Raw genomic sequence first — 20,768 nt, 5'->3', positions numbered from 1 at the left:
GCACGATAGGTTCAATTGAAATTATTTTTTGATTTTATTAGATGTGCTCGGAGTTGCAGTGATTTTGTATAACTGACTTGCGAAAGCTTGACTTCAAATTTTTGTACATGTTTTCGCTGTAGCTCAGCTGAACAGATAACGCGACAAATGTAGCGAGATAAAAAAGACGTAGAACAATAAACATGGAAAGCTGTATAACAGCCCTGCGTGTGCAGCGCACACCTATGAGCATTTGACTAGGTGCTGGCGGTCTGCTCTAAACAGAAAGTTTTACCCCAAAAATAATAAAATAAAATAATAATAACAATCCCGGTACAACAAATGATGTGGCCAATGCATTATACAAATAAATAACATTACAAACAGTGATGTAGAACAAACAGAACAGTCAGACTCAGATCAAAACACACAGCATTCTGCTGAAAGTAGTTTTGAAAATGTAATACAAGAGACCCGTAAACCGTTAAATCAGTTTAAACAAAATCTGTTATTAACAACGGCGAGGTTTACAATACATCACGACACATAATTGAATATTACACACCAGAAAATTTAATAGCTATATTAAAATAGTATATTCCACCAAACATTATGGTAGGAATTCATTGTAAATTAGAATACTTATACATATATACTCATAGAAAACGATAAAGATAAAGCCATAATAATAGAAGAAACACTCAGTCGAGCTCATAGTGATCTACATGAAAATTATAAACAAATCAGTATGTTATATTATTGGCCAAACTTAATTAAAAAATTGAAAGAACATATCAAAAATTGTGTGATTTTTAATGAAAATAAATATAACAGGCCCCTAATCCAACTAAAGAAGGAGAAAATTTACATATATATGTCGGTATGTTGCGCTGGGTATACTAGATATACTAGATACTAGTTTTGGTAGAATGGGGACTCAGTTTGCGAGCTGAGGCCGAGTGTGGCTTCGTATGCGTTGCTAGGTCTGGTCTCTCTTTTTTTATTCTTCTGGTTTGTAGCGTGGCGTGAGATAGACACGTGCTTGATCCTTTAGAGAGAATTATGAGCAACAAAGGCATCGAAGACTCGCTGCATTTGCCAGAATTAAGTTCAGGCAATCAACAACCAAACAATCAAGTAACCAGCAATGACGACTTACAAGGGGATGACTTTAATTCTCCAACATCAAAAGTGGGATTCGGCCCTAACCAAACTTTGTCAAGGGATGTCTTCGCGTTGTTGGAGCAACAAAACCGGAATTTTCTGAAACTGGTTAAGAATCTACAGATGCCGGCGAGCACAGTACAACAGACTGGCGAGATTTGCTTGCCGAAATATAATCCGGACATTGCTGGGGTGGATGCCACGCAGTGGTGCGCTACGGTCGACATAATTTTACGAATGAAACCGCTAAGTGACAGCGCTCTTATATTAACGCTGAGTAAGGCCTTGAAAGGCACAGCGGCCCAGTGGTTATCACAAATATGCTACCCAGGAATAACGTGGCAATAGTTCCGGCAATTGTTTGAGCAGCGTTTTGAGACTTCAGAGACGCCAGCCGCTGTTATTTTTAATCTTCTAAATAGTCGCCCAAGGAACGGTGAGAGCTTGCCTGTTTTTGCGAGTCGCAGCGTGACGTCACTGTGCACAAAATTGCGTAATTTAAATTGTAAACAAATTTCCATCGCTTTGATTCTTGGACATATTGCTAATTTCGACCGGCGTTTACAACGAATGTTACACACAACGCATGTCAGCAATCGACGTGAGCTGCAAGCGGAGCTGCAAGTTTTCTCTGCGCTGAAGGAGCGTCCTATTGTACCAAACTGGGAACCGGAGACCAAGCGAGCTAAAACTGCGGAACTAAAATGTTATCAGTGTGGAAAACCAGGACATAAAAAACAAGACTGTAGATCTGGACTAGGATTTCAGTTTTCATCAACTGAAAAGGAGCAACGTTCTGGGCAGCCTCATCATGGAAGGGCAAATGTAACTTGTTACAAATGCCAGGAGCCGGGGCAAATTGCCACAAATTGTCCCAAAAAAGTGCAGAATACCGGATTGGGAGTAAGATCGGAAGAGAGTGGTGCTGTGCACTATGGTGGAGCCTAAATTGAGTACGCTGGATAATGGTGAGAGATTTCCAATAACATTTCATCCGGAAGCTAAGTGTTCATTAATTAAAGAAAGTACAGTACTACAGTACTTCGAAAATCAAGATTAATATCATTGTTGATGGTAATTCTTTGGTAGTTTTGTTTCACATAGTACCAGATTGTGGAATCAAAAATAATATTGTCATTGGCAGACAAATATTGGTTCAATGTTTTTGGTATAGTATTTGTTTTTTTTATTGTATTTGACTGGTTGAATCAACTAAGACTGTTCAAAAGCGACCATATAGATTTGGTCCAAGTGAGAGGGCGCTAGTACGTGGCAAAAATAGAGAATTAATTGAGTATAAAGTTATCAGACCTAGTAAATCTCCATTTGTTATTTGTAAATATAAAAAGAATGGTTCAGCAAAACTTTTAGTTGATTATCGGGAATTAAATAAAAATACAGTAGCTGATAAAATTCCATTACCTCTGATATCAGATAAAGTAGCTAGACTTCGGGGAGCAAATTATTTCACTTCTCTTGTCATGTCTAGTGGATATCAATTAAATACTGCTTTTGTTACACCTGATCGGAAGAACGAATTTCTATCGATGCCATTTGGATTAAAGAACGTTTTCTCTGTGTTTCAAAGAACGGATGGAAATTGTTATAGAAATTTTAGTGAAAGATGAATTTTTATTTAACATTTCAAAATGTTTCTTTTTAAAAACAATAGTTCGGTACATTGGTTATGAGGTAAACGCGGCGGAAAATTAAAGCAAAATCGAAATCAATAGAAATAGAAATTTTAGTGAAAGATGGATTTTTATTTAACATTTCAAAATGTTTCTTTCTGAAAACTATAGTTACACTGGTTATGAGGTAAATGCGGCGGAAAATTAAAGCAAAATCGAAATCAATAGAAACAGAAATTTTAGTGAAAGATGAATTTTAATTTAACATTTAAAAATGTTTCTTTTTGTAAACAATAGGTCGGTACATTGGTTTTAAGGTAAACGCGGCGAAAAATTAAAGCAACATCGAAATCAATCGCTACATTACGACAGCTCATCGGTTTGATGTCGTGTTTTCGCAAATTTGTTCCGAGGTTTTTGCACAATTTTTGAACCCTTTGTATTTTCTCACATCTGAAGATAATAGCTTGTTTTGGAGTGTAGAGCACGAAGAAATTAGCAAAAGAATAATTACTGTAATAACTAACAAGCCAGTGTTGATTATTTTTGATCCTTAGTTTCCAATTGATGCTTTTACTAAGTTTGTTTAGTTGTTTTGCACCTTCTTTATTGATGCTTATACTTGTATTAACCCACTGAAATCTACGATAGTCATTTAAGGTGTGACAACACGTCTAATTGCCGATCAGCGGCGAAGCTTGACTGGTTCAAAGTTTATGCAATTTTGTTCTTATCAATAGATAGATCTACATTTAATTGCCACAGGTGTAAGTCGAGTCAACGGTCAAGTTGAAAAGGTTATGAGAACCCTTAAGAATCTGTTGACGGCTGTTGAGACAAGCTCTATGTCCTGGCAAGAAGCACTAGTGGAGGTTCAGATGACCCTTAATTTCGCAGTGAATCGTAGTACTAAATGTAGTCCATTAGAACTTTGGATTGGTAAAATGGCTAGGCCTCTGGGGCTAATCCTATAAGCGATACTGAAACTGAAATTGACAAGATATAAGAAAACAAAATTTGACGAAAGCAAGGCTAAGGTAATTTGATTCTGTGTGGGTGACTTTGTGCTCAAAAAAAGTGCGAAACAGCAAACGAAATTGGATCCAAAGTTTAGAGGGTCTTTCGTTGAGGCATTGGAGGGAGACAACATGTTTTAAAATTTACAAAAAAAAAAAAACACGAAAGCTTGAGAAAGTTACCGGATGTGTATATTTCAGAGAGCTTGATGCAAATTTTAAAGAACAATGTCTGTTAGAAAAGTCTTTTGAAACAGAAGAGCGTCGTGAAGCCATGTGATTGGCGATGATCGAAGCTTGCTTTAGATATGAGGTTAAAGAATTCGTGAAGCCAAGTATTGGGTGATGGACGAGCGATGTGGTTGATTAATTCGTGAAGCCAAGTATTGGGCGATGGACGAGCGATGTGGTTGATGAATTCGTGAAGCCAAGTATTGGGCGATGGACGAGCGATGTGGTTGAAGAATTCGTGAAGCTTAGTGTTGGGCGATGGACGAGCTGAGAGAATAATAAAAGGCGTGAAGCCAATGTGTTTGGCAATTGATGAATATTCAAAAGTTGGCTAGTATAAGACAAGTTATGTTTCATAGATTATGACTTAATGATTTGTAATGATAAATTTATAATTTGATAATGTTTAAATGATCTTTTGACTGGAAATGTAAATGAAAGAAATGGTCTATAAGAAAACGTAATGATTTGAAATATTCTATGAAATTGAGATTACTTGGTTAAGTGTTTCTGAAGTATTCAATAGTATTATAATGTTGGAATAAAACTAAGGGTTCATTGTAGACACGAGGACGTGTCTATGTCAGAATGGCCGTGTCGGAGAGTATGTAGTGCAGCATCTCGACAGGTATGACCATGGGTTGTGCTGGGTATACTAGATACTAGTTTTGGTAGAATGGGGACTCAGTTTGCGAGCTGAGGCCGAGTGTGGCTTCGTATGCGCGGCTAGGTCTGGTCTCTCTTTTTTTTATTCTTCTGGTTTGTAGCGTGGCGTGAGATAGACACGTGCTTGATCCTTAAGAGAGAATTATGAGCAACAAAGGCATCGAAGACTCTCTGCATTTGCCAGAATTAAGTTCAGGCAATCAACAACCAAACGATAAAGTAACCAGCAATGACGACTTGCAAGGGGATGACATATATACATATATATATATATATATATATATATATATATATATATATATATATACTACGCGCAAAATTTAACATTTATTACTTGTATAAACGCGTATTCAAAATACCTTGCTGTAAAAGAAATTCAAAATAAGTTAAACATTGAAATTAGGGTAATGGAACTACTTCAACAATTTCCCCAAGCAAAAGTAATTATGACCAATAACGACCCTAGTTTTACCTCGGCCCAATTTAAATCATTTGCACAAAGGTGTGGAATTACTTTACATTACGCAGACCCAAGACATAGTACTTCAAACGAACAAGTTGAAAGGGCACACTCGACACTAACAGAAATAGCTCGCTGTAAAAAAGAGGAGCTTAATTTAACTAATCCAAAATAGTTATTAGAGACGCTCAAAAATATAATATGATCATTCATTCCGAAAAACCATTTGATATTCTTTATAATAAAATTGATCATGATTGTAATGGAAAATTTGCGTAACAAAATAATAATCAACAATAGAAATAGGAATTTTCATAAAGATAATATTAAATTCTAATATAAACAATAATTTTTTAATATTTTTTCAGAAAACTGTTATTTTTAGCACTTATACTCAACCTAATACTTTTATCAAGTTCTGAAATAATTGATTATACAAGTCACGAATACTAATACAATAAAGACTTATTGACGTACGATTCATACGCAGATTTATTTCACATATCTAATTATAGTTTTTATGAAGAAATAATTAACACGGAAACCAGATCTTTGATCAAAACATCAAAAACAGACATAGAATGGGAAATTTCAATGGACTTGGAACTCATAAAATTAACTTTATCAGAAATAATGCCAAAAACACAAAAAAGAGGAATTAATGAAATAGGAACTTTATGGAAATGGATAGCAGGTACTCCTGATCATGATGATTTCATAACGGTTCAGAACAAAATAGACAGTTTAATTAAAAACAACAACAAGCTATTCACAATAAATTCTAAACTATTTAATGAAGTTAAATATCTTACTGAAAGTTTAAAAAATGTAGTTGAAAAATTTAATACTATTTTGTATTAACAACGCGAAAACTTTGTGAACGCAGTAGTTCGAGACGATTTTAATTTGCGAAAAATTGTGAAACTATGTCGAAAGCGCGACGAAAAGGAGTGGCTACGATGATGTTCGATGGATCACTAACAATTATATTTCAATAATTTCTCTTAAAACCTAACTTATGCTACGGTGGCGAGAGACGGGGCGAATTCGCAAGAGCGAACAGACGAAAGCTTTATTGGCTCCCGCTCTCGCCCTACAACTAGTGATTTAAATACAAGCGCTGAGTGCGCAAACACCGCCCCCTCTGAAGGGACGACGTCCTTCAGCCGACGGGCAACAGGGCCAGTCGGTGGACAGCTCGCCGATATTCGCCGTCCTGCGTCCTGACGTCCGCCACGCGAACCTTGCTATCGGCGCCGGCGTGCACCGCTACCACTCGTCCGATCCTCCACTGCTGGGGCGGAAGATTGTCTTCTGCGAAGACGACGAGCGCTCCCACGACGAGGTTGGGCTCCCCCTGGTGCCACTTGGACCGCTGCTGGAGGCTGGAGATGTACTCCCGGGACCATCGCTGCCAGAACCTGTGCCTGAGAGACGAGACACCTCGCCATCGTCGCAAGCAGGTCAGGCTGATCTGGTCCGGGAGCGCCGCTGATGGTGGGGCCAGAAGAGGGCCGCCGATGAGCAGATGCCCGGGGGTCAGGGCCTCGCCGTCGTTCGGGTCGCTGCTTAGAGCGCCGAGGGGCCTGGAGTTGAGCACGGCCTCCACGCTGGTGAGCAGAGTTCCGAGCTCCTCCGCGGTCAAGAGGTCTTGGCCTACCGTCCGAAGGAACAGGTGCTTTGCAGACTTCACACCTGCCTCCCATAGTCCGCCGAAGTGCGGTGCTCTGGGCGGTATGAACGCAAACTCGCATCCTTTTTTTGATGCGAATGTTTCGATACCGCCCCCCTGCTCCTCCAGACGACGGCGATCTGCGCCGACGAAATTGGTGGCGTTGTCGCACCACACCTTCTCCGGAATCCCGCGACGACTCACGAACCTTTGAAATGCCAACAAGAACGCATCAGTGGTTAGGTCAGACACTAATTCTAAGTGGACCGCTTTGGACGCAAAACAGACGAACAAGGCCACGTACGACTTGTACGGTGGCTTACCACGGATACGATACGTTGTGCTGAAGGGACCACAAAAATCAACGCCACAAATATTGAACGGGCGGAGAGCTCGAAGTCTATCTGCTGGCAAGTTTCCCATAATTTGCGTCAAAAGTTGCGGCTTACAGCGAAAGCAGCGCATGCACGACCGAACTGTTCGTCGGCAGACTTCTTGAGCATTAACTAGCCAGATTTTCTCGCGCAGACGACTTACGAGAGCTCGTGGGCCAGCGTGACAGTTCGTAACGTGCAGGTATGACACATAGGATCTGACGACCTGTGAGCTTTTAGACAGCAACAACGGGAATTTGGCTTCGTACGGGATAGGAGCATTCAATAACCGACCCCCAACTCGTAGCAATGTCGAGGAGCACCAATCCGATTTATTTTCCTGAAGAAAAGGGTTTAACTTTTGAATATTCGTTGCTACCGGTTTATTCTTCCGAATTTTACTTATGTCGTCCCTGAACTCGTGAAATTGGAAAACTTCGACAATTTTATCAAAAGCGAAATCCATTTCTCTTGGCGAAATACTTTTTTCAAAGGGCTTCGACACCTTTCTGCACCTTTGAATAAAACGAAAAACCCACACGAAAACTCTCAGAAGCTTCAGGTGCGACGAAAAAGACTCTATTTTCTGAAGCACATAATTTGGCTCTGGGCTGACTACGAGAGCTATTGCCGATTTGCGTAGCTCCATCGACATTACATCAGCCGGCAGTTCGAAATGTTTATTTACAGGCCAATTATTTTCTGAGTCTAGCAAGTACGAAGGCCCACCGAACCAAATGGACGTTGTAAGCTCCTCTACGTCACATCCTCGGGACACTATATCTGCTGGGTTGGCTTTCGTGGGAACGTGTCTCCAAATTGCTTTCTCCGACCACTCCTGAATTTCTGCAACCCGGTTCGAAACAAAAACCGACAACGACGAGGGATGGGTTTTAATCCAGTGTAAAGTGATCTCGGAGTCTGTCCACAGGAAAACATTTTCAATGGGAGAATTTAGCAATGGCCTGACACGATTATAGAGATCTGCTAAAAGGTGAGCTGCACACAGCTCAAGGCGAGGCAAAGTTTTCGTCTTGAGGGGAGCTACTTTCGATTTGGCGGTCAAGAAAGACACTTTCAAACCTTCAGCAGTTTGAGTCCGAATGTAGATGCACGCTCCATACGCTCGCATGGAAGCGTCAGCGAAACCATGTATTTGAATCGGGACTTGTGGATCTGTGTTGACGAATCGCGATACCTTAACTTTAGGCAGCTGCAGAAGCGTCGCTTTAAACGTCTCCCACGACGTGAGCAACTGCATCGGTAGCGACTCGTCACGAAGGCTTTGCAGGTCTTCAACGCATCCGGCGCCAGTCAACAAATCGTCAACATAAAAATCATTCTGAATAACCTTTGCGGCTTTTGGATGAGTTGCTTGCGCCATCTCTCCTAGCCGCATTAAACACCGAATCGCCAAAAAGGGTGCTGGCGAAGTTCCATATGTAACGGTGTTCAACTTAAAGATTTTCAGGGACTCAGAAGGATCTCGTCTCCATACTATGAGCTGGAAGTTACGATCAGCTTCGTCCACCATCACTTGGCGATACATCTTTTTGACGTCGGCCGCAAGGGCAAACTTATGCAATCTAAACCGAAGCAGAGTCGAGTACATCTTCTTCAGCGAAGGTTCCTTTGACAATTTCCTTTCTAGCGACAAAAATCTACGTTTCGCAACTTCGTATGACGAACCAAGAGTATTTGGGTCAGATTTAAACGGCAAACGAACCGAAAATATACCGGACGACAATCTTTGAGTATTTTTCTCAAAGTGTTGTTGACAGAGTTGTTGCTCAGGAGTATGGACTTTAGCCTTGGGCGGCAAGTCCTCCACAGACCAAAATTTCTGCAGGGTTGTGTCAATTGACTCCAACGCTTCCTCCTGGCAGCTGAGATGTACCATTTTTTCAGCGTTTTTATTATTTTCAGAGGCACATCTGCCTGACACTATCCAGCCGAGAACTGCCTTTTGTAGGATGGGGAATTCAGGCCCCTGCTTTATCTGGCCAATAGATAAAAGTTCAAAGAATGTTTCAGCGCCGATAAGCATATCTATTTTTTAGGGCTTGAAGAAGAATGGATCTGCCAACTGAATATTTTCAGGCACCCTCCACCCGCTGGTGTTCACCGCTTGATCCGGATGATAACCAGAAATATTTTTCATAATCCAAAAATCGGACGACAATTGGCTGTTCCCTACTCGCGACTTCACAATCGTGTGTATTTTTTTTGTGGCTTGGGCATTAGTTCCACCAATGCCTCGCAAGCTCATGCACACGTCCTCTCTTGTAATTTTGAGCCTCTGAGCGAGCTCGTCGGTTACAAAGTTTAATTGTGAACCAGAGTCGAGCAACGCTCGAGCTAATACAAACTCGCCGCTTTTTGTTTGGACGCTCACAACAGCAGTTGCAAGAATGACTCGATCCGATGCATTCGCATGCAAAACATGCGAAGTGGATGGAGACTCCTGCATGAGCGTGGGCTGAGAAGGAGGTGGCAACGCGAGATTTGTGTTTGGGGCATATATATGTAGCAAAGTGTGATGTGAGGAATTGCACACTCTACATCTGTTCGATTTGCATTTTTTGACAGTGTGACCCTTTCTTTAAAAGTTAATGCATAAGGGTGCTCTTTTAGCGAAATCGAATCTTTGCTGAACTGTCAGGGCTGCGAAGGAAGCGCAGTTTCCAATCTGATGTTCAGCTAAGTTGCAATACATGCATTGAACAGAGTCGTTCCTGGCAGCGACAAACGAAAAACTCCTATTTCCATTCTTCTTAGGGTTAGATTGGGCCTGCTGAACAGTTTTGGGCTTGGAAGCCTCTTCTGCTACCATGTGTTGGTATCGCCTGTTGAGGGCCGCCTCACATTCGCTCCAAAGTGGAAGCGAAGTATAATCTAACTGTTCTTCCCATTTTCTTTTAGTTCCTGCATCGACCTTGCTCATTACCAGATGTATTAAAATGGCATTAGTAATGCGTCTATCATCCCCAATAGACAGCAAGGAGTCATACAAGGCTGTGACCGTGTCGATGAGGGTTCTCAAGGCTGTAGCTGAAGGCTGGGAAATTTTTTGCAAATTAAAAAGTGTCGATATGTTGTCAAAAAAAATAAGACAATCATTATCGTACACCCGCTTCAGGCTAGCAAGGGCTTTGGGATAATTTTCCGCACTGACTTGGAAGGCCCTAACTGTTCCTAAAGCGTCTCCAGCTAAACACGAAATAAATGATTGAATTTTTCAATATCGTGTAAAGTGTCATCTTTGTCAACGAAAGTTTCGAAAAGGCTTATAAAATTTTTAAATTCGGAGTGTTTTCCGCTAAAAGTTGGGAGTGCAACGCTCGGCAGACGGCATTGAGGCGGGCGATTTGCTGGCGGAGCGGATTTCTCGATATTATTTTGTTTGGACTTATTTAAAATTGAAATCAGCAATGACTTTGTCATTACGGCCCTCTCTTCCAACTCTTCGCGGTATACATCTTTTGTATCTTTCACTTCTATTTGGTTTTGCAAAAGTGAAGCATTTTCAATGTGCGTATTTAGAATCTCTAATCGACACTCAAGCTCGACCGGATCTATAGATAATTTAGCTTCTTTTAAGTGGCGATAAGTTCGGTTAATACTTTTCATGCAAACATCTCGTTGATGTTTAAGCTCTTCGATATCCTTAGTTGCCATTGCGTTTATTTGCATTTATTTGGTTGGTATCGAAGAGGTGTTAAATATTTATTTTTATTAAATTATTTTTTTTTTTTTTGTTAAATAATAAAATAAAAAATCAACGAGTACTATACCGATCGCACACGGTGTAAGGGAGCTAAGTGCCGAGAGAATTACAGCGAAAAATCTAAATAGGGTTTTTATATTTTTTATATAAACCCTGCGACAGTATATGCCGCACGCACGCACTGTAGGGGAGTTACCGCTCAAGCTCAAGCGTACCGAAAAAAACGAACAAACGTTTAGGCAGACCGAAAATTGCACTGCTGCAGCGATCGAGAACGAAAACGACAAAAGATAACTCGAAATAGCGGCAGCGGTGTCGGTGTGCGTGTGTATGTGTACGCGGCTAGCGGCTCTTCCTATGCAGATGCTAACGGAGAATGATACACTGACCGATAACTAAGGGCAACGAATATATAAGCCTGATGCCAAAATGCGCGCAAAATTATAAAAAGCGCGGAAAATTGGAAAAGCGCGGGAAAATTCTGAAAAGCGCGGGAAAATTCTGAAAAGCGCGGGAAATGTTCGGACAAACTGCAGCGAAAGTTATTGCCGCTAGTTTTCTGAGAGCTTCAATTTTCACAATTTGCACTTTTTTTCCAGCTATTTTTATTTATACCCTAAATTGGTGCTCACTACGACGAAAGTTGGGGGAATTAAGTTCGCACTAATTGGGTCGACGACGAGTATTTTATTGCTTGTTCTTTGGCCAAAGCGATTCACATATAATTCGAAATAGATTATGTTTATTGTAGAATTTTGGTTGTTAGTACATGCAAATTTTTATTTCTTGGTTAGAATGCTCACTATCTACCGATTTTTACACGAATGCAAAAAGTTGAAAGATGGGCCAAAACACAATTGAAAAAACGCCACAGATTAACTTTCAACTTTTGGCACTCTATACCTGGATGGCCGACTTGATAATTGCAACTTCCTTTTTGTCTTCCATTTGGCGGCAGCAGCAAATTGAGCAATTAAAATTGCCGAAACGTCAGGCGCAACTTCAAGAACGGCAGAAAATTTCCAGCGACGAAGTTATTGAATTTAATTTATTGGCCGAACCGACACGAATAAATTGGTTGTTGTTGGTATTGTTTATAGTTTTCACCGACAAAAAAAATTAAAACTCGCGAACTCTACTGCTGATCACGTCGGGGTCACCATGAAAAATTTAATACTATTTTGTATTAACAACGCGAAAACTTTGTGAACGCAGTAGTTCGAGACGATTTTAATTTGCGAAAAATTGTGAAACTATGTCGAAAGCGCGACGAAAAGGAGTGGCTACGATGATGTTCGATGGATCACTAACAATTATATTTCAATAATTTCTCTTAAAACCTAACTTATGCTACGGTGGCGAGTGACGGGGCGAATTCGCAAGAGCGAACAGACGAAAGCTTTATTGGCTCCCGCTCTCGCCCTACAACTAGTGATTTAAATACAAGCGCTGAGTGCGCAAACACCGCCCCCTCTGAAGGGACGACGTCCTTCAGCCGACGGGCAACAGGGCCAGTCGGTGGACAGCTCGCCGATATTCGCCGGCGTGCACCGCTACCACTCGTCCGATCCTCCACTGCTGGGGCGGAAGATTGTCTTCTGCGACGACGACGAGCGCTCCCACGACGAGGTTGGGCTCCCCCTGGTGCCACTTGGACCGCTGCTGGAGGCTGGAGATGTACTCCCGGGACCATCGCTGCCAGAACCTGTGCCTGAGAGACGAGACACCTCGCCATCGTCGCAAGCAGGTCAGGCTGATCTGGTCCGGGAGCGCCGCTGATGGTGGGGCCAGAAGAGGGCCGCCGATGAGCAGATGCCCGGGGGTCAGGGCCTCGCCGTCGTTCGGGTCGCTGCTTAGAGCGCCGAGGGGCCTGGAGTTGAGCACGGCCTCCACGCTGGTGAGCAGAGTTCCGAGCTCCTCCGCGGTCAAGAGGTCTTGGCCTACCGTCCGAAGGAACAGGTGCTTTGCAGACTTCACACCTGCCTCCCATAGTCCGTCGAAGTGCGGTGCTCTGGGCGGTATGAACGCAAACTCGCATCCTTTTTTTAATGCGAATGTTTCGATACCGCCCCCCTGCTCCTCCAGACGGGCTCGGAACTCTCTCATGTGGCGATCTGCGCCGACGAAATTGGTGGCGTTGTCGCACCACACCTTCTCCGGAATCCCGCGACGACTCACGAACCTTTGAAATGCCAACAAGAACGCATCAGTGGTTAGGTCAGACACTAATTCTAAGTGGACCGCTTTGGACGCAAAACAGACGAACAAGGCCACGTACGACTTGTACGGTGGCTTACCACGGATACGATACGTTGTGCTGAAGGGACCACAAAAATCAACGCCACAAATATTGAACGGGCGGAGAGCTCGAAGTCTATCTGCTGGCAAGTTTCCCATAATTTGCGTCAAAAGTTGCGGCTTACAGCGAAAGCAGCGCATGCACGACCGAACTGTTCGTCGGCAGACTTCTTGAGCATTAACTAGCCAGATTTTCTCGCGCAGACGACTTACGAGAGCTCGTGGGCCAGCGTGACAGTTCGTAACGTGCAGGTATGACACATAGGATCTGACGACCTGTGAGCTTTTAGACAGCAACAACGGGAATTTGGCTTCGTACGGGATAGGAGCATTCAATAACCGACCCCCAACTCGTAGCAATGTCGAGGAGCACCAATCCGATTTATTTTCCTGAAGAAAAGGGTTTAACTTTTGAATATTCGTTGCTACCGGTTTATTCTTCCGAATTTTACTTATGTCGTCCCTGAACTCGTGAAATTGGAAAACTTCGACAATTTTATCAAAAGCGAAATCCATTTCTCTTGGCGAAATACTTTTTTCAAAGGGCTTCGACACCTTTCTGCACCTTTGAATAAAACGAAAAACCCACACGAAAACTCTCAGAAGCTTCAGGTGCGACGAAAAAGACTCTATTTTCTGAAGCACATAATTTGGCTCTGGGCTGACTACGAGAGCTATTGCCGATTTGCGTAGCTCCATCGACATTACATCAGCCGGCAGTTCGAAATGTTTATTTACAGGCCAATTATTTTCTGAGTCTAGCAAGTACGAAGGCCCACCGAACCAAATGGACGTTGTAAGCTCCTCTACGTCACATCCTCGGGACACTATATCTGCTGGGTTGGCTTTCGTGGGAACGTGTCTCCAAATTGCTTTCTCCGACCACTCCTGAATTTCTGCAACCCGGTTCGAAACAAAAACCGACAACGACGAGGGATGGGTTTTAATCCAGTGTAAAGTGATCTCGGAGTCTGTCCACAGGAAAACATTTTCAATGGGAGAATTTAGCAATGGCCTGACACGATTATAGAGATCTGCTAAAAGGTGAGCTGCACACAGCTCAAGGAGAGGCAAAGTTTTCGTCTTGAGGGGAGCTACTTTCGATTTGGCGGTCAATAAAGACACTTTCAAACCTTCAGCAGTTTGAGTCCGAATGTAGATGCACGCTCCATACGCTCGCATGGAAGCGTCAGCGAAACCATGTATTTGAATCGGGACTTGTGGATCTGTATTGACGAATCGCGATACCTTAATTTTAGGCAGCTGCAGAAGCGTCGCTTTAAACGTCTCCCACGACGTGAGCAACTGCATCGGTAGCGACTCGTCCCAATCTAATTTTCGAAGCCACAGTTCCTGCAACAACATCTTTGCCTTTGTGACCAAAGGACACAAGAGGCCAAGTGGGTCGAAAAGTCGAGCAGTCACCGACAAAATATTTCGTTTTGTCGCGCGAAGATCCAGGAAAGAGTCATCCAACCGAAATTGAAAGTAATCTTTAACCGGTAACCAAACCACGCCAAGGGTCTTGGTTACGTCTGAGTCTGCCATAAGTGGCATTACAGCGCTATCAGATGCGGATAACTCTGGGCAGTTTGAAAACCACTTTGCCAATTCAAAGCCTGCCTCTTGCAAGACCTGAGAAACTTCGTCTCGAAGGCTTTGCAGGTCTTCAACGCATCCGGCGCCAGTCAACAAATCGTCAACATAAAAATCATTCTGAATAACCTTTGCGGCTTTTGGATGAGTTGCTTGCGCCATCTCTCCTAGCCGCATTAAACACCGAATCGCCAAAAAGGGTGCTGGCGAAGTTCCATATGTAACGGTGTTCAACTTAAAGATTTTCAGGGACTCAGAAGGATCTCGTCTCCATACTATGAGCTGGAAGTTACGATCAGCTTCGTCCACCATCACTTGGCGATACATCTTTTTGACGTCGGCCGCAAGGGCAAACTTATGCAATCTAAACCGAAGCAGAGTCGAGTACAGCTCCTCTTGAATAGTTGGGCCTACCATCAAGATGTCATTCAACGCTACCTGCGTAGAAGTACGGCTCGATGCATCGAAAACTACTCTCAACTTAGTTGAAGTACTTTGTGGCCGTAAAACGCATTGGTGCGGAATGAAATAGTGCGGAGTATTCGGAATTTTGTCATTGGTGGAAGACATGTGGCCCAGTGAAACATATTCCTCCATGAATTCAATATACATCTTCTTCAGCGAAGGGTCCTTTGACAATTTCCTTTCTAGCGACAAAAATCTACGTTTCGCAACTTCGTATGACGAACCAAGAGAATTTGGGTCAGATTTAAACGGCAAACGAACCGAAAATCTACCGGACGACAATCTTTGAGTATTTTTCTCAAAGTGTTGTTGACAGAGTTGTTGCTCAGGAGTATGGACTTTAGCCTTGGGCGGCAAGTCCTCCACAGACCAAAATTTCTGCAGGGTTGTGTCAATTGACTCCAACGCTTCCTCCTGGCAGCTGAGATGTACCATTTTTTCAGCGTTTTTATTATTTTCAGAGGCACATCTGCCTGACACTATCCAGCCGAGAACTGCCTTTTGTAGGATGGGGAATTCAGGCCCCTGCTTTATCTGGCCAATAGATAAAAGTTCAAAGAATGTTTCAGCGCCGATAAGCATATCTATTTTTTGGGGCTTGAAGAAGAATGGATCTGCCAACTGAATATTTTCAGGCACCCTCCACCCGCTGGTGTTCACCGCTTGATCCGGATGATAACCAGAAATATTTTTCATAATCCAAAAATCGGACGACAATTGGCTGTTCCCTACTCGCGACTTCACAATCGTGTGTATTTTTTTTGTGGCTTGGGCATTAGTTCCACCAATGCCTCGCAAGCTCATGCACACGTCCTCTCTTGTAATTTTGAGCCTCTGAGCGAGCTCGTCGGTTACAAAGTTTAATTGTGAACCAGAGTCGAGCAACGCTCGAGCTAATACAAACTCGCCGCTTTTTGTTTGGACGCTCACAACAGCAGTTGCAAGAATGACTCGATCCGATGCATTCGCATGCAAAACATGCGAAGTGGATGGAGACTCCTGCATGAGCGTGGGCTGAGAAGGAGGTGGCAACGCGAGATTTGTGTTTGGGGCATATATATGTAGCAAAGTGTGATGTGAGGAATTGCACACTCTACATCTGTTCGATTTGCATTTTTTGACAGTGTGACCCTTTCTTTAAAAGTTAATGCATAAGGGTGCTCTTTTAGCGAAATCGAATCTTTGCTGAACTGTCAGGGCTGCGAAGGAAGCGCAGTTTCCAATCTGATGTTCAGCTAAGTTGCAATACATGCATTGAACAGAGTCGTTCCTGGCAGCGACAAACGAAAAACTCCTATTTCCATTCTTCTTAGGGTTAGATTGGGCCTGCTGAACAGTTTTGGGCTTGGAAGCCTCTTCTGCTACCATGTGTTGGTATCGCCTGTTGAGGGCCGCCTCACATTCGCTCCAAAGTGGAAGCGAAGTATAATCTAACTGTTCTTCCCATTTTCTTTTAGTTCCTGCATCGACCTTGCTCATTACCAGATGTATTAAAATGGCATTAGTAATGCGTCTATCATCCCCAATAGACAGCAAGGAGTCATACAAGGCTGTGACCGTGTCGATGAGGGTTCTCAAGGCTGTAGCTGAAGGCTGGGAAATTTTTTGCAAATTAAAAAGTGTCGATATGTTGTCAAAAAAAATAAGACAATCATTATCGTACACCCGCTTCAGGCTAGCAAGGGCTTTGGGATAATTTTCCGCACTGACTTGGAAGGCCCTAACTGTTCCTAAAGCGTCTCCAGCTAAACACGAAATTAAATGATTGAATTTTTCAATATCGTGTAAAGTGTCATCTTTGTCAACGAAAGTTTCGAAAAGGCTTATAAAATTTTTAAATTCGGAGTGTTTTCCGCTAAAAGTTGGGAGTGCAACGCTCGGCAGACGGCATTGAGGCGGGCGATTTGCTGGCGGAGCGGATTTCTCGATATTATTTTGTTTGGACTTATTTAAAATTGAAATCAGCAATGACTTTGTCATTACGGCCCTCTCTTCCAACTCTTCGCGGTATACATCTTTTGTATCTTTCACTTCTATTTGGTTTTGCAAAAGTGAAGCATTTTCAATGTGCGTATTTAGAATCTCTAATCGACACTCAAGCTCGACCGGATTTATAGATAATTTAGCTTCTTTTAAGTGGCGATAAGTTCGGTTAATACTTTTCATGCAAACATCTCGTTGATGTTTAAGCTCTTCGATATCCTTAGTTGCCATTGCGTTTATTTGTATTTATTTGGTTGGTATCGAAGAGGTGTTAAATATTTATTTTTATTAAATTATTTTTTTTTTTTTTGTTAAATAATAAAATAAAAAATCAACGAGTACTATACCGATCGCACACGGTGTAAGGGAGCTAAGTGCCGAGAGAATTACAGCGAAAAATCTAAATAGGGTTTTTATATTTTTTATATAAACCCTGCGACAGTATATGCCGCACGCACGCACTGTAGGGGAGTTACCGCTCAAGCTCAAGCGTACCGAAAAAACGAACAAACGTTTAGGCAGACCGAAAATTGCACTGCTGCAGCGATCGAGAACGAAAACGACAAAAGATAACTCGAAATAGCGGCAGCGGTGTCGGTGTGCGTGTGTATGTGTACGCGGCTAGCGGCTCTTCCTATGCAGATGCTAACGGAGAATGATACACTGACCGATAACTAAGGGCAACGAATATATAAGCCTGATGCCAAAATGCGCGCAAAATTATAAAAAGCGCGGAAAATTGGAAAAGCGCGGGAAAATTCTGAAAAGCGCGGGAAAATTCTGAAAAGCGCGGGAAATGTTCGGACAAACTGCAGCGAAAGTTATTGCCGCTAGTTTTCTGAGAGCTTCAATTTTCACAATTTGCACTTTTTTTCCAGCTATTTTTATTTATACCCTAAATTGGTGCTCACTACGACGAAAGTTGGGGGAATTAAGTTCGCACTAATTGGGTCGACGACGAGTATTTTATTGCTTGTTCTTTGGCCAAAGCGATTCACATATAATTCGAAATAGATTATGTTTATTGTAGAATTTTGGTTGTTAGTACATGCAAATTTTTATTTCTTGGTTAGAATGCTCACTATCTACCGATTTTTACACGAATGCAAAAAGTTGAAAGATGGGCCAAAACACAATTGAAAAAACGCCACAGATTAACTTTCAACTTTTGGCACTCTATACCTGGATGGCCGACTTGATAATTGCAACTTCCTTTTTGTCTTCCATTTGGCGGCAGCAGCAAATTGAGCAATTAAAATTGCCGAAACGTCAGGCGCAACTTCAAGAACGGCAGAAAATTTCCAGCGACGAAGTTATTGAATTTAATTTATTGGCCGAACCGACACGAATAAATTGGTTGTTGTTGGTATTGTTTATAGTTTTCACCGACAAAAAAAATTAAAACTCGCGAACTCTACTGCTGATCACGTCGGGGTCACCATGAAAAATTTAATACTATTTTGTATTAACAACGCGAAAACTTTGTGAACGCAGTAGTTCGAGACGATTTTAATTTGCGAACAATTGTGAAACTATGTCGAAAGCGCGACGAAAAGGAGTGGCTACGATCACTAACAATTATATTTCAATAATTTCTCTTAAAACCTAACTTATGCTACGGTGGCGAGAGACGGGGCGAATTCGCAAGAGCGAACAGACGAAAGCTTTATTGGCTCCCGCTCTCGCCCTACAACTAGTGATTTAAATACAAGCGCTGAGTGCGCAAACAGTAGTATTCAACGAGGAAACAATTTTACAAAAACATCGTTTGCGTTTACCTACTTTTGACATACAAAATTTTTTAGATACCACAATATCTTAGCAAGAGCAAAAATTTTTGGTACAAAAATTTTAAACGAGAATAAATTTAAAGAAATTTACAATCATGAAAAATAATATTATCTGACCTAAAAGTCATATTAACTTTTAAAATTTTATTAAATAATGATGTACTTGTAGTTTACATTAAATAACCCATGATTACCGGTAAATGTGACCTTTACAAAACAAGAGCTATTGCACAATTCGATGGAAATTTATTAATAAGTAATGAAGTTGCCAATTGCAAAAACAAATATAACCTAACGACTAATTTTAAGAAAGAAATGTTTAAAAACTATTGTAAATTAAGTTTTGAAACTAATTGTTTTATAAAAGTATTAAACGGCGAAAAAGCCAACTGCTTTAAAATAAGAGATATTAATAATAAATAAATAAAATAGACATCTTACAGGATGGTGCTATTTTAAAAACAGGAACAAATATAGTAGATAACACTCAATTAAAAGGTTCATATTTAATTTTGTTCAATGACTCAATCATTATAAATAACAACACCTACATTAACAGCGAAAACAAAATATTGAACTATTGTATATGGCTCAGATTAAATTCATAAGCTCTGACATTTCCGAATATATTGCTTCAAATATTTCGGAGCTAACTCTTGACAATATAAACATTATCAATCCATTTATAAAAATTAATAATACCAAAATATCAATTTCTTTTATATTATTAAGTTTTATCATTATATTTTTAATATTTATATTTCATATAAAATACAGACATTTTATTTTTGTAACCAAAAAACAACGGCCAGAACTAGAAATCAGTACAAACCAAAAAAAAATGTTAAAAGAAGAAAATACAAATTAAGAAGAAACTTTTAAAGAAAAAGATACAAACCAAGACCAATGTTTTTTTTTCAAAACTGTTCTCTTAGCTTAAAAGAAATTCATAATGAATCGGGACGATCCATTTTAGAAGCGGGAGAGTTAACCAACCCGTGAAACCGGGCCGCTTATGGAATCAATAAACAATTTTCAAAATTCAATTTAAGCGATTTTTGCCTATGCCTTTGTCTTTGCCCATGCTTTGGCTTTGGAGTCCGCTCTTGGTTTTTATACCAAGATAAAGAAACCAATCTTTAAATAAACATAAGCTTCCACTCGAAGGCCAATCAACTGCGTTTTAAGTTTAAACTATTGCGATCCAAGCCCAAACAAATTGCATCGGTCAGCATATTTGAATTTCACAAAAGGATGCCATGATTTCACCTTAAGCTTATATTCTAAACAAAAGGAAAAGTTCTTGAAGCTCAAAGAAAAGCTTCTGGCCGAGGTTCGATGAAGAAGATTTTAGAATTAAGCCGGCAGTCCATTTTGGATCGAGAAAGAGATCGGAAGTTAAGAATTCGAGTGTAAGAAAAAAAGTGACTTGTATTAGTGAAATAAAATGAAAGGTTTAAAAGCAAGTTATATAAAATAAAAAATATATTTTTTGAACAAACAAACACTGGTAAACAAACTTAATTTGCGCACTCACTGTCAGAAACCAACTAACATCCGGGGAGAGAATAGTCGTGGAACAAATGATCATGAAACTTGGAATCGAATTATTAATCGATACTAGTTCCGTTTTAACATTACGAAATTCTGTTTATTACATAAACATTTAACAGTGTGACTTTTGTTATTTTCAACAGTTTTAAAGAACTTTCAAAG

The 20,768-nt window shown here is 41.1% G+C and overlaps 1 protein-coding gene across 1 annotated transcript; it reads right to left on the bottom strand.

The window, feature by feature from the left end:
- Positions 1–4,599: 4,599 nt before the first annotated feature.
- Positions 4,600–18,565, bottom strand: LOC128263917 (uncharacterized). The gene is made up of 3 exons (XM_052999193.1): positions 18,445–18,565; positions 12,526–13,102; positions 4,600–4,683 (listed from the first exon to the last, which is right to left on the bottom strand). Exons 2-3 carry the CDS (start codon positions 13,024–13,026, stop codon positions 4,600–4,602), a joined length of 585 nt encoding a protein of 194 aa, XP_052855153.1. The 5' UTR covers positions 13,027–13,102; positions 18,445–18,565.
- Between the last annotated feature and the right edge of the window lie 2,203 nt (positions 18,566–20,768).

Source organism: Drosophila gunungcola, unplaced genomic scaffold (genome assembly GCF_025200985.1).
Source record: "Drosophila gunungcola strain Sukarami unplaced genomic scaffold, Dgunungcola_SK_2 000026F, whole genome shotgun sequence".
In the NCBI taxonomy this organism is placed as follows: Eukaryota; Metazoa; Arthropoda; class Insecta; order Diptera; family Drosophilidae; genus Drosophila; species Drosophila gunungcola.
Note: the sequence above shows the minus strand (reverse complement) of the source record. Positions and strands in the feature narration are given on the sequence as shown.